Here is a 15,338-nt window from a genome sequence, read left to right as displayed (position 1 = left end):
TAGAGTTCCCCAAGCCAGTGAGTCAATGAACCCTCCAAGCCACCAAGCCAATGGCTTTTAAGGCCTTTTTTATTATTAGCAGAGAATTGAAAAGCAGACATGAAGAGTAAATTATGAAAGCTCTACTTGAATGAAGAGTAGAAATAAAAAAAGAAAGACAGAGAGGCCCCCAGGCTGAGGAGAAAATGAATTCCCATCCCACATGAGACGGGTCCCCAAGAGGAAAACAAGGAAAATCTATGTGGCAACTTGGAACATATATATATATATAATTAGGTATACAAGGCAGATGAGCCTCATTGCCAAGTTCAAGTAAACATAAAGGACCTTGATAGATTGCTTGGCCCAGGTGAGGAACACAAATTCAGAAATGGCCCACTCACATGTGTCAAGCCTGGGAAAAGGAGGAAGAACCAGGAAGCTGTTCCTTATCACCATCTTGGATCAGACTGAATCACACTGGAGCACACTGGAGCTTAGTGTTACCAGGGCTGGGTGGCCTCCATGTTCTTTCTAGCTTAAGTCCCTAGCTGACTATCTGCAAAAAAAGGAAAATGTCACCCTCCTCCTAATCCTTATCAATATCACTTGAATATGAGCCAGCCATTAAAGAAATGATGAAAGGTGGGCCTAACATATAGAGGCAAGTTTGTGGCAAGAAGAGAAAAGAATTTGAAAACACCAAGAATCAGAATCTCAGCCAATATGTGACCAAATAAATGAGTCTGCACCAGAAGGTGACATTACTAACCCCCCTACCCATGCATCCCCAAGGCACACACTATGAACAGATCCAAGTTAGGGAACAAGGTTCCCAGGAATCCAATGAACCTATCTGTCTACCCTAAAACAAAAGGTCCTCCAGTCTTTCAAAATTAGAAATACAGTAACATCATTCCTTAACTGAAATCTATTCAGGACAACCCCATGACCTGTCCCTTAAACCTGAGCTCCTCTACCTGCCCCAATGTACCCTCCAGGATGCCTCTATCTCTGGAAAATGCAAATTTATTTTCATTCCTAAACCATTAGAATAATACTTGCTGTTGGCCCAATACCTTCCTAAGTACTTTTAACCTTTTCAGATACCTTTCAGGACTTAGCTTACATGCATAGGCTCCAAGGTGTATGCCCTGCCTCCTGGTTATCCCTACTATGTGTAATCTCAGACACTGACCTAGCATTTCTTAATGCTTTCTTTTCCTACTAGGCCATTATTTCTAATTCCCAAAGTACTGTCCAATAATCTGAACACAGGAAATTAACTTTTTTCTTAAAAAATTAGGTGGCGTTGGGCTGGAAAGATGGCTTGCCAGTTAAAGCATTTGTCTGCAAAGCCCAAGTACCCTGGTTTTATTTTCCAGGACCAACGTAAACAAGATGCACAAGGTGAATGCATGCATCTGGAGTTCATTTGCAGCTAAAGGCCCTGACCTGTTCATTCTCTCTCTCTGGCCCTCTCTTTCACTCAAATAAATAAATGAAATATTTTTTAAAAAAATAGGTGGTATTACACTCAGCTTCTACTTGCTGCGGAGGGGGGGGGTACTTGATCAGAAGCAATTTATGGGAGGAAAGGATTTATTTAAGCTTAGGGTTTTGAGGGCAAGCCTCAGCATATCAGAGGAAGGATGACATGTGTAACTGGGTGGAAGGAGTCTCAGAACTGCGCTTGGAACTAGATTAATAAACTTTAAGGTCCACCCCCAGTGATACATCTTAGACAAGGCTCCAAGTCCCAAACTGCCACCAATTGGGGAGCAAGTATGAGGTTCAACCACAAACACATGAGGCAATCGGGGACAATTTACATTCAAATTACAAGTGGATATACTACACTGCTTAATATGGCAGACAAAAAACCCCCGTCCAACATTCTAGATCATTCTAGTTATAGGCTGAAAAACTATGTTTTACTGTACCCAGGAAAGATTCATGAGACCATCTGAGATATTTTAAATAAATTCCATAAAATAACAGCATTTCTCTAAATGTGTTAATAAAATAGGGTATACAGGCCATTTTAAATGCTTAAAATTTTCCTTATACTCTGATTTGAATGTCATATTGAAATATAATTGCCATTGTACCAGCATTAATAAATGGGACCACAAATAGGTAATCAGAGCAATAGGCATGGTGGTGTATGCCTGAATAATCCCAACAGGGGAAACAGAGGCAGAAGGATTAAGAATTCCAGGCTATCCAGGGTTACATAGTGACAGCCTATCTAAAAAATAAAAGGGGTGGGGTAATAAGGGAATAGATTAATGCTGCTATCACTAGAGTCTATCAATTATTGTGGAAGTGGGTCCCTGGTGAAAGGGAAGCTTGGGCCACTTTTGCTCACCGATTCCCATGTTACCTGTTATAATGCAGCACAGAATTCCTCTCCAGATGCTTGGGTCCTGTTCCTGAAACTTCCTAGCCTGTAGTACTTGTAAATTATCCAGTCTGTGGTGTTGTATTACAGCAGAAAAAAACAGACTAAGACACTTTATTTATAACTCTTTGCTGTTTTAATAAGATACAGAGAAAGAACAAAATGAAAATAGAACACTACTATGTCACAACAAGAAGTAACTTTATCCAAAGGAAATGTAGAAGACATACTTAAAATCAATTCATATAATAGTAAGTTATAAACATACTGTCACATCCAGGGCAACACAATAAAATTTCTTACAATTTCCAAACTACTTAGTTTATATGTCACTTTCATGAAAAAACAGACTAGCAGAAATGTATAAAATGAAAAGAATAAAATTGTAAAAATACAGCAAAAACAACAATGGGGACCTGAATGGACTTTGGGAAGTCTGTCTAAGCACTGTCCAAAGTGAAGGGTTGTAAATTCCTGGCCAGACTTAATTTTAATAGCTTTCAGGTTTTCATATTAACCACAAGATGAGGTGACTAGACTAGTAGGTAAGCAATCTCATGAACATGTTTTATATATATATATATATATATATATATATATATATATATATATATATATATATACATATATATATATGGGCAAGAAATATGTCTCTATATGGCACAATCACTTAAATGTACATTTTAACATATCTGACTATAGCAATATAAAAGTCAATTTAGTTATTTTTACTTCAAATGAATTTTAAGAATAAATGTCATTTGAATTAACGGTGGCACAGTGGGGGAAATATCTGCAAGCTACTTTTGCAAAGGCCCCCTGTGTATGCAAAAGAAAAGTCTGAAAACCATAGCACCCCTTTTTCTTTCTTTTTATTTTCTTTTGCAGTTTCTAAGCACAGGTATGCCAAACCAGAAGAAATGATCAGTTTTTCTCTTTCTCTGTTAATAATAGGATTGTCAACTAATGCACCCTCCTACAGCCCAGATTCTTAAACAGTAGGACATGATCTCATGTGAAGTCATATAACTAAATGTGGGCATTGCAAAAATTGGCAATGATAAATAAATGTGAAATGATAAAAAGTTAACTCAGAATAAAATGCATAATTAATCCAACTTATTTCTGACAGAGTTCAGCCATGTTGCATAACACAACCTCACTACAGGCTTGTTTCTGAACACACAACATCTACCCTTTGCACACTTGCTGTTACACCATCTATGTTACACAGAGGCGGCCTGAAACACCTGGGCTCAGAGTATACATTATGAGTTGCAGTATCCTCACTATATAGTTTTCTGCTCCTATAGTAAAATATGGGTTTACAGAAATATTTTCCTACCACCATTTTGGATTGTGTTAGAATGCTTGATTTTAAAAGTTACTGAGTTGCTGACTTGGCTTCCATTTTAAAAAATCATTAAATGAATTTTGGCTGGGAAGTAGAGAAGAATTTCCAATAATTTTTAAAATGGCCTTAAACTTGGGGGGAGGGGCAAGAAAAACAAACATAATTTACTCCTAGTAACTAACAGCTGTCAAACTCAACAAATACAGTGTAAGGAGCAAAGCTAGTAATAAATAATAATTACAGACTGAAAAAATGGCCTTAAACATACTTGTGACATTTTGTACTATGCACTTATGTGAAGAAACGTTCTCAACACTGATGATATGTTGAAGATGTTCTGTCCTACATTATCAAATATTCAGCCAAGGTTTAATTATTTCTATAAAAATAAACAAGCTCTTAGAATACAAACATGGTTTCACCTCGAATGGCAAAATTATATATAAGAATTGCCTTATAGTAAATTTTTTATGATTTATTATCAGTAAATGTTTGATTTGTATACGAATCCTAAAGTCCATCCAACTGAGATTACATAAAACTTTGATACAAAAGAAACCCTGCTATAGATGAAGTGACTATTGGATAGGTCCCTTCAGGTTAACAGCACTAATCCAGAAGCCAGCTACCCGGCGGGGGGGGGGGGGGGGAGAGGGAGCCCCTCACTTGGGCTAGGTAGTCAAGACAAGTAGGTCCCCTCTGTGCAAAATCTTGGTAATAAATTGTTTCTGAGAAGCTGAAGCTGCTTGTGTTTGACTGCTCATGTCCTTCAGAGACTAGAGAACAAGAGGCACTTGTGTGGTGTGGTCTTCAGTAACACTGACAGGCATGTCAGCTGGTGCTGTGGACATACACTTAAAGATATGTGATAAACACATGAGTTAAATGTCAAATTGGTAAGTACAATTGGCTACTGTGTGCATATGCACAGTACCTGGCACACATGTCCTCAAGTAAATGTTACTGAACCTGCTTTGAAAATGTGCTGTATACTAAGTGATAATGAAAGTTAAGAAGAAACTATTATTTTAACTTAGTTTACCACATTTTAGCTTAGTTTATCAGAAATCAGCATATGCTATATTCTAAATGACATTTAATGTTTCATTGTTTTAGTAATAAGATAATTCATAGTCATTGAGAATATTTTAAAAGAAAATAAATCCTATTCTTTCAAAGCAAACGCTATATTATAACTACTCTATCCTAACATAGTACTTCAAAAGGATTTTTGGCTTGTTTTTCTCTTATTTTTTTTAAATTATATCAGGTTTTATTCTAAAAAGAAGACATTCTAGACTTAGGAAGCACTATATAATAAAATAAGGCTTTTATAAAATTTTTCTGGTATATATGATATATGTGTTCATGTATGAGTGTGGGCATGTGTGTGGAAGTCAGAGGACAACTCCGGGTATCAGTCCTTGCCTTGCACCTTTCTGAAGCAGGGTCTCTCATTCACCAGTGTTGTCCATGCTAGCTGGTCTGAGGTCTTCCAAGGAGAATCTGCCTCCACCTCTTTCTTGCCCTAGGTGTGCTAGGGTTACATATGCCCACACAGCACGCTGTTCTTACAAAGACTCTGGGCAATCCAAACTTAGGTACTTATGTTGGTGTAAGATAAAACTTTAAGAGATACGATTATCATGAATTTTAAAAGATACTCTTTTTAAAAGGAAGAAAATACTTAAACAAACCTATACAAATCAATCCTTAGGACTATAGCAAGAAAAGTATAAAAATCATTTTTGTCCCCTAAGTATATCACTATTTAGAAGGAAATGGAATTTTTGAGGTTTTTTTTTTTTTTTTTTTTTGAGATGGGGTTTTACCGTACAGCTTTGGCAGGTCTGGAACTCACTATGTAAAGCAGGCTGCCCTCAAACTTAAAGCAGTGACCCTCTTCTGTATCATGAGTGGCTTGAATTATAGGCATGTGTCATCATGCTTGGACTGAAATTCTTTTTTTTTTTTACTGGAATTCTTAAGTTTCATCGTTTATGTTGGTCCTCATAGTTTTCTAAGAAAAGCAATCGTAGCTACTTCATTAACTCTGATTAATTAATCTAATAATGTAGAATCTGGGAAGATCCATCATCTATGCTTCCACAGAACCCTGAATATTTTAGTTAACTGGTGAAAAGAAGGGACAAGTCTAAACATCCATGCAGTAGTTCACAATGAAGACAAAAAAATCTAGAAATGGCTCACCTACATGAAGGTCTTTTAACTTGTTTAATGTGCATGAGTATTACCTTTCCTGCTCATGAAGTCTCATGAGAATGCACACTGCTCTGTACACTGTAAAGCCTCTAAACTGCAGCAAAAGTCAAGTGCCAAGTATCAGCAGATTTCACCCCATGGAAAGGGAATGAATGTAGATTCATAGGAACAATGCAACATTATCGAATTCAAGAGGCTTTCTCTCTCAAGAGCATGGTCATGGCCTTTAAACATGTATAGCAAATAAAGTACAGCAACCTGCAAACCATATCATCCTAATAATTCCTCACTCCCTCTACTGGTAAATATTTTAATATGGCATGTTAAATTTTTCATTGTATGAAAAGAAACACCACAACTAAAATCTGCTTCCCCTACACTAAATTTTATCCAAATAGCCCCTCTGCAATTTGCATAAATCACTAGCAATCACTGAATTGGAATGGGCAGAAACAGACTTGGCATTGCCTCCCTTACAGAATGAAACATATATTTAAACATATATAATATGTACAGAAAATATAGGTGAAAAGCACATAACATGAGAGCTTTATCACTGCATAAGAGATGACACTGCTCGTACAGCTTAAGCATTCTCTGGAGTGGTCACAGCTCTCCTACTTCGTGGCTGGGTTCTTGGGAGGAAGGAGCTTGTATGTGTTGAAGTAACCCACCACCTGCTGGGGAATCTCTGCCAGGACACACTGAGCAAGAGCTTCCTTCGGAGCCTTCGGGAAAACAAAGTCAAAGTTACTATGAACAATTGGAGACTTAATCACCTTTTTAGACTTTTAGGTTTTTTAGGTTTTAGAGACAAAGTCGCATGTAGTCTATGCAGCTGAGGATGACCTGGAATTCCTGATCCTCCTTCCTCTATCTCTCAAGTGCTGGGATTATAGATGTATGCTACCATCCCTAGCCCACTTACTGGCTTTTTGATAGAAGACTAGGATATCCTCAGCTGTAATTCCATATCCCTAGGCTTGTACCTTCTTTTTATAACAACCCATAGAACATGAACTCTCTACCCAATGTTATTTACTGCCATTGCCATCTCTATCAACATGTATTAAGCCCTTTTTGGTGCCAGCTTCTTCATATTTGGTGATTTTCTTATTGTTCATTAATTTTTAAATGTGAGGAGTCCTTTATTCAGTTGGTATTTTTTTACTTCATATTTTGAAATCATTATAGAATCATAGTGCATTAATTACTTTTACTGTTATGGCAAACACCTAAGAAGAAACAACTTAAAGTTTGCTTTATCTTATAGTCTGAGGTCACAGTCCACCAAGGCAGTGCAGTAGGAACATGAAGCAGCTGGTCACATTCATTCCACAACCAGGAAACAAAGAGTGATGAATACTAGTGCTCATCTAGCTTCCCCCCACTCTTTTTTTATTTTTTGGTTTTTCAAGGTAGGGTCTCACTCTAGTCCAGGCTGACCTGGAATTCACTATGGAGTCTCAGGGTGGCCTCGAACTCACTGCAATCCTCCTACCTCTGCCTCCCAAGTGCTGGGATTAAAGATGAGTGCTGGGATTAAAGGCATGCACCACCACACCAGGCTAGCTTTCCCCTTTTCATACAACACAGGACCCTAGGCTATGGAATGATGCCAATCCCATTTAGGGTTTGTCTTCCCACTATACTTAACCTAATTTAGAAACTCCTCAGGAATGCCCAGAGATTTGTTTCCACTGTGATTCTAAATCCTATCAAACTGATAACCCAGATTAACCATCACACATAGGAAGTTGCAAAAATAATATCAGTCTCAAGTATCTTTCATCTAGTTACTTACAAAGATAGCAGCTTTTACATCTGTGGTATAAAATCAAATGAGACATTGGTACAGACTTTACACACATTTTACATGTGCTTGTGTGTGTAGATCTATGCAATTTTATCACCTGGACAAATACATGTAACTAGCACAACAACCAAGATAGATAACCTCCCCTTCACCATAAATATCCCCAATGTTATCACTTTATAATCATATATACCCCTATCTTCCCCACTTCTAGTGGGAATATAAAATGCTGCAGCCACTTGGGAAACATTTTGTATTTTTGTTTGTTTGTTTGGTTTTGTTTTTCCAAGGTAGGGTTTCACTCTATCTCAGGATGACCTGGAATTCACTATGTAGTCTCAGGGTAGACTTGAACTCATGGAAATCCTCTTACTTCTGCCTCCTAATTGCTAGGATTAAAGGCATGTGCCACCATGCCTGGCCTTATTTATTTATTAATTTTTTTTTGAAGTGGGGTCACGCTCTAGCCCAAGCTGACCTGGAAATCACTATATAGTGTCAGGCTGGCCTCAAACTCACAATGATGATCTTCCTACTTCACTTGGTGAATGAATACTTACAGCAGCTTTATAATAGGTAAAATCAGTAACACCCAGAGGTTCTTAATCAGGCAAAAGTTTAATTAAAGTACGGTACAACCATAGCATGAAACATTACTCAGCAGTAAAATGGAATACATGTACACAGACTTTTAAATAAGCCTCAATATGATTATAAAGGCTGATAGCCTTATGTAACTTAAGAAAAGTAATATCCAGACTCTACTATGTTTAGACTTTGAGGTAGCTTCCTGCATCAGACTACATTTCATTCAGCATTACAGATTGTTAGATATTCCTGTAAAAATAATAACTAGTACATAGAACTACATTTAAAAACCATTATATGAGCAGAGCTTATAGAGCATTTGTTACATTTAGCTATTATGAGAATCTGGCTTTCTGTACAGCTTACTGATGTGGAATGTCTTTAAGCATGAGTAGATCTTTCAACACACTGACTTTTAGAAAGAAATGGATACTTAAAAAGAAAAAGGCTAGGCATTATTGCATATAACTAAAACCAGTATTAGGAGGCAGAGATGAAACACAAGAGGATTGACTTAAGTATAAGCTCAACCTGGTCTACCCAGTGAAATGCAGGTTAGACAAGGCCACACAATCAGACCCTGTATAAAAAAAAATGGGGGCTGGAGAGTTGGCTTAGCAGTTAAGGTACTTGCCTGCAAAGCCAAGGGACCCAGATTTAATTTCCCAGGACCCACATAAATCAGATACACAAGGTAGCACACATGTTTGTAGTTCTCTGGTAATGCCTGGAGGCCCTGGTACATCCATTCTCTCTCTCTTTCTCTCAAATAATTAAAAACTTAAAAAAAATTTTTCATCAAATATAAAATAAGAATGAATACATGAACAGCCTGGATGACTTCCTGAAGAGTCATTCCAAATGAAAAAAAAGTTAATCCTAAAAGGCCATATTGTTCCATTTAAGCAAGTTCTTTTTTTAAGTATAATCTTCTTACAAAAAAGTCGTTTTTATTTATTGGGAAACAACAAGAAAGAGAGAGAGAGAAAAAAAACACGGGCAGGTCAGGGTCTCTTGCCACTGCAAATGAACTCCGGAAGCATGCACCACTTTGCGCAAATGGCTTTTGCAGTTACTGGGGAATCAAACCCAGGCCAATGAAGGCCAGCAGGCTTTACAAGCAAATTCCTTTAATTGCTGAGCCATCTCCCCAGCCCCCAATTCTTTTTATTGGTTGTTTTTGTTTACTTGAGACAGGGTCTTCCTATGAAGTCCAGACTGATCGTGAATTCATAGTCTTCCTGCCCCTCAAGTGCTACATTTCATAGTCCTGCCACTATGCCTTCCCCACCATTGTGGACTACTCTCTCAAAATGCAAGCCAAAAAAAACCTTTCCTGGTTTAAGTCATCTCTGTTAGGAATTTTGTGTCAGCAACTAGAAAAATAACTATACAAAAAATAATATAAAAAGGTAATAATGAAACAGATCTTAGGATATTTACAACAACACTGTTTTGATAATTTATCAAATAAACATACACCAGCATAAAAGATAAAAGGGTGCCAATTTTTGTGAGAGCTCTCACATGTAAAAATGGCTTCTTTACAAATGTCCTAACTCTGCACGCCTTTTCAGCTGCTTGGCTGTGGATTGGCAAAAAAGGTCTATGTTTGAGTAGGGAGGAGTAATACTTACATTCTGGAACTGTCTGAAAGGCACAAATTGAACAATATCTCTGATGGCCACCTCGCCTGATGGAGAACGGAGACTTCCCCCATCGCCATCCAGAAACTCCATGGCACTAAAGTCAGCTCCTCCAACTCCAACAATGATGATAGACATAGGCAGCTTGGCAGCATTAACAATTGCCTGCCTGGTTTCATCAAGGTCTGTGATCACACCATCCGTGATGATCAAAAGCACAAAATATTGCTGACAAAAGAGAAAATGCATCCATTGAGCAGGTGAAACTCAAGCAATCAAAGTAATGATTATGATATCTCCACCTTGGTGAGTCATCATATCTTTCTCTTGTTCATTATCCTTGCCAGTTTCCATCCAGGATAATACTTGAATCAAATACTCTAATTCTGATAACAAAGAAATTTACTCTTACAAAAATTGCAGGCTCATTAAAGTTCAGCTCATCACAGAAAGTTGGCAAAACACATGGAAGCAAAGCATCTAAATGTCAAAGACTAACCTGTCAGTAGGCATAGGAATAAATGCTTTCATTTCACTGAAACATTAAATATGTCAAAATGCAGATCAAGGAGTAAGTGGTAACTCCATTCTCCAAAGATCAAATAACTCTCAAATCAGAACTATTTACCAAACTAATGTACACTTTATAAAAAATGGACATGTTTTAAGATAACTTTCAATTCTTTCCAAAATGTTACATAAAGTTGAAACTTCATGCTTTGGGCCATTCAAGTCTAGAATGGGAATAAGATTTATAATAAATACTAATTGACATAAATTGAGTGCTTCTTCTGACTCAGGCACTATTCACTTGTCATGAATTATCTTACTTATTTTTTTCAACAAATGCCTGCATTAGTGTCTTCCAATTTGGTAGCCAAAGTCCAATTGGTAATGGTCGATCAATTCAAGCCTCTTAATATAGTAGGTAATCTTAGAACAGAATAATATATGCATCTAGAAGCTTTTCTTTGTAAAGTCTACCTCAAAAAGTTAAGGTGATGGCCTTTTTCTTTCTTCTTCCTTACCTCCCTCTCTTCTTCCTTCCCTCCATCTCCCCTTTCTTCCCCTTTCCTTTCTTTCTTTTCCTTCCTTCCTTCCTTCCTTCCTTCTTTCTCTCTTTCTTTCTTTGTAAAACTCATTTAAGCAAATAAATTGAAAGGCCAGAGGAAAAAACTCATGAATGTAAGTATTATTTTAGTATCTGATTTTTAAAAACATTTTTATTTACTTGATAGACACAGAGAAAAAAAGGCAGGAAGACTAGGTATGGGTATGCCAAGGCCTCTTGCCACTGCAAAGAAAGTATAAAATGTATGTGCCACTTTGCACATCTGGCTTTAAATGGGTACTGGTGAATTGAACCTGGGCTAATAGGCATTGCAAGCAAGCAGCTTTAACCACTGGGACATCTCTCTAAGCTGGTACCCTGTTTGTAATGACTAATTTAACAACAACAGATATTCCCCAAATAGTGCTGACTGTATCATGAATTTTTGCTCTTTTTTTCCCCAAGGTAGGGTCTTGCTGTAGCCTAGAATTCACTATGTATTCTCAGGCTGGCCTGGAACTCATAGTATTCCTCCTACCTCTGCCTCCTAAGTGTTTGGATTATAGGTGTGTGCCACCACACCCAGCAGTTTTTATTCTTGCTCTTTTATCTTTACAGACACTATAAACAGAAATATGGTACCAGGAGCAACTATACATCTTTTCTGTCCCCTGATCACAGAGCACTTACAGAAGCTGTCTGCTGCTGTGTGGCTGCAGCTGCAAATCTGGCCACATGATTTATAATTGGAGAAAAATTAGTTGGTCCATAGAGTTTTATCTGAGGAAGACAGGCTCGATATGCCTCTACAATGCCTTGGATTCCTACACCAAAAAAAGCAGTATTAAAAATATTAAAAATCCTCAAACATAATGTGTTAATTCACAATACTGGTAAATATAATCATATATCATCATATATTCCAGGTATAGTGACTCTAGTATCCCACCACTAGAGAGGCTGAATCAGGAGAATCACCAGGCTGAGGCCAACCTCAGCTATAATGTGCGGCACTGTCTGAAAAACAAAACAAAACGCTTTAGCCAAAAGTTCTAAAGCTGTAGGCGATGCAACTCCACAGCTATGCTCTATTACATAAACCTCCACATGCTCTCGCCTTAAACAGAGACATCTATTTTCACGTGAACATTCATTAGTGAACAAAATTGCTACATTAGTACTTTTTTTTTTTTTTTTTTTTTGAGGTAGGGTCTCACTCTAGCCCAGGCTGACCTGGAATTCACTATGTAGTCTCAGGGTAGCTTCCAACTCACAGTGATCCTCCTTCCTCTGCCTCTCCCAACGATTGGGATGACAGGTATGCACCACACCTGGCTAATAGTTAATTTTGACATGACTCTGGATGTGACTTTGATAGAAAATTGCAGTGAAAAAGGAGTAGCATCATACAACAGATAATAAGCAGTGTGAAAAAATTACTGATAAGATGAAAATTCACTTATGACTATGGCCAAAGGATCTATAAATGTATCATACATTTACACATTTAATATTAATCCTAATTGACACAGATGCTTATTTAATAACTGAAATATTATATACAGTTTGTATTAAACTATCTTAGTTCAAAACATTCATCACCTGTGGGTTACTAATTGCATTTTACTACAGAAACAGTAGTAAATATAGGAGGTGCTGTCCCTAGACTAGCTATGACCAATTCATGTGAGTGGACATGACATCCATATCTAAGCAGATGTTTTAAAAACTACAGCCATTTTTCTCTAACTCTGTTGTTCTTTCTCTGTGCTATTGAAACAACAAAACCCAGAAAAGATCTGTTCCTTTAGCCTGAGTCTGAGAGTAAAAAAAAAAAAAAAAAACACCATGAACTAGGTATGGTGTTATGTGTACAATCTCAGCACTCAGAAAGCTGAAGCAGGAAGAGATGAAGTTCAAGACCAACCTGGGCTATACAGTAAGACACTATTTCATAAGAACAAAAGAAACCGAAAAATACATGTTATAGTGTTGCAATCAATCTAGCTACAAGTGAGCAAGAAATTGACTTCTCATTGTAAACCACTGAGACTTAAAGATCTTTTATGATAATTACAAAAAAAAAGTGATAACATAACTCAAGTCAGTTGACTGGCATTCTGGTAAAAAGCACTGTCAATGAAACTTGTATCCTATGTATAGACTTGTTGAATATGCCCTCAATAGTGGAGTTTAGGATGTAGGCAGAATACTATGAATCCTAAGGAATTCACTACAGTACTTCAGGTATCATCACAGAAATATGCCACAGAAAAAATTTCAATTATTACAAATCTCTTATTTTCAAAATGTCTGTTAGAAAAAATAAACATGGAGCTGGAGAGAAGGCTTAGTGGTTAAACGCTTGCCTGTGAAGCCTAAGGACTCTGGTTCGAGGCTCAATTTCCCAGAACCCACGTTAGCCAGATGCACTAGGGGGCACACGTGTCTGAGTTCATTTGCAGTGGCTGGAAGCCCTGGCGCATGCCCATTCTCCCTCTCTCTCTCTCTCTCTCTGTCACTCTCAAATAAATAAATAAAAATAAACATAAAAAATATTTTAAAAAAAGGAAAAAGGAAACATGGACAATTTTCTCCTCTTAAGATTCAGCATTCCAACAAACTCCCTTGGTCATGTTGAACTTAGAAACAGGCATTTTCATGAACAAGTTTTGAGAACATAACTAATTCACATGCAAATGTGTGTGATAAACATGCATAAGGAGATGCTGTAACTAGGAGTCAGTTCAGTATTAATAAAAAATACTATTAACATTGGCTAGAAATGAGATCTTGCACTATAGAAAATTTGAGCATATTAACTCTAGCAACAGTAATGTTTTCTTCCATTTCTATTACCTCTGCTTTTCAACCTGCAGGTATAAGCAATTTTATTTCTTCACAAATATAAATGACCTTCAACTGTTGATGCCAAAATCCTTCCTTTGCATTAAGGCAACAAAAGTTTTTTTTTTTTTTAAGGTAGGGTATCACTCTAGCCCAATCTGAATCTGGAATTCACTATGGAGTCTCAGAGTGGCCTCGAACTCACGGCAATCCTCTTACCTCTACCTCCCTAGTGCTGGGATTAAAGGTGTGCGCCACCATGCCTGGCTAAAAGATTATTATTTTTAAGCAATTAAGTTCAATGACTAATTTGAGAAAGGGAATTTAACTTACCTGTTTATAATGTAGCAGTATTTTTTACATATAGCATTTCTTTTATCTGAAATAGAACTGATTCATTTTGTAGACTATAAACTAAAGTACAAAAGCTGTGTTTGATGAGGAGTCCAAAGATGGGTTTACATTATTTATAGAGCAGTGAACTTCTAAACTGATTTGTCACATGATATAAGTCATCCATACTCCATAGGTGATTCCAATTTCACCATAAGCACAAAGTGCACTTAGAAAAAACTAGTATTATTCACAGTTCCAAATATCTATCTAGCAATAGAAGAATCACAACCAGTCACAACTGGTCACTGAAAGTGTCACAAAGAACACTGAATTCATGTAGGTAAGTACCCCAGAACACAGGAGAAATTTCCCATGCAAACTACCCCAGGTTCTTCCACCATATTGTTTAGGAAGAAAAGATTATATTCCATACATATTGTAGTTGTTAGCTTATAGCTTAGAATTTTAAACAATGCTTCTAACCCCACAACTACTTTTCCTCCCCTAAAGTGTTATATAATCTGTGGGAGTCTAGGCATTATAGGTTGATTATTCAATGCAATTTTAAAAATAATTATTTTAAAAAATTGAATACTTTTAATTATACATGTATTTAAAGAAGAAAGAGAGAATGGGCATACCAGGGCCTCTTGTTCTCTACACATAGGAAATTACAGGAGATTAAATCTTTGTACTTTTTACCCACTGTAGCTACTTAGAGAATATTGTAGAAGCAACAAGTAATTTGGTGTTGTACACTTTTTCTTTGAAGAGAAAAACTACTACTATGACAAGCTCTCCTAAAGGTCTTCAGTACTGAATTACTCACTTTTAAATATTTTTCAAAATTTTATTTATTTCAGAGAGAGAATGGGTGAAGAAGGGCCTTTGACCACTACAAACAAACTCCAAAAGCAGGCGCAACCTTGGGCATCTGGTTTACATGGGTCCTAGGAAATCGAACCCGGGCCCTTTGGCATTGTAGGTGAGCGCCTTAACTGCTAAGCCATCCCTACAGGTCTGAATTACTCGTCTTATTGAAAATTTATCTTACAATTTATATGTGAAACATTTTTATCATTTATGATTTTTAC

The 15,338-nt window shown here is 37.0% G+C and overlaps 1 protein-coding gene across 1 annotated transcript in view; it reads right to left on the bottom strand.

Moving 5' to 3' along the window:
• Positions 1-3,263: 3,263 nt before the first annotated feature.
• The window catches only part of Cpne3 (copine 3), a 56,923-nt gene continuing 44,848 nt past the window's right edge, over positions 3,264-15,338 (bottom strand). Inside the window, exons 14-16 of the mRNA XM_045144377.1 lie at positions 11,752-11,885; positions 10,002-10,238; positions 3,264-6,688 (exon numbers count right to left, since the gene is read on the bottom strand). Of these exons, the coding sequence (XP_045000312.1) occupies positions 6,578-6,688; positions 10,002-10,238; positions 11,752-11,885 (482 nt within the window). The 3' untranslated portion in view covers positions 3,264-6,577. The remainder of the gene's footprint in view (positions 6,689-10,001; positions 10,239-11,751; positions 11,886-15,338) is intronic.

This window comes from Jaculus jaculus, chromosome 2 (genome assembly GCF_020740685.1).
Source record: "Jaculus jaculus isolate mJacJac1 chromosome 2, mJacJac1.mat.Y.cur, whole genome shotgun sequence".
Taxonomy (NCBI): domain Eukaryota; kingdom Metazoa; phylum Chordata; class Mammalia; order Rodentia; family Dipodidae; genus Jaculus; species Jaculus jaculus.
This window is presented reverse-complemented; position numbering and strand designations above follow the sequence as displayed.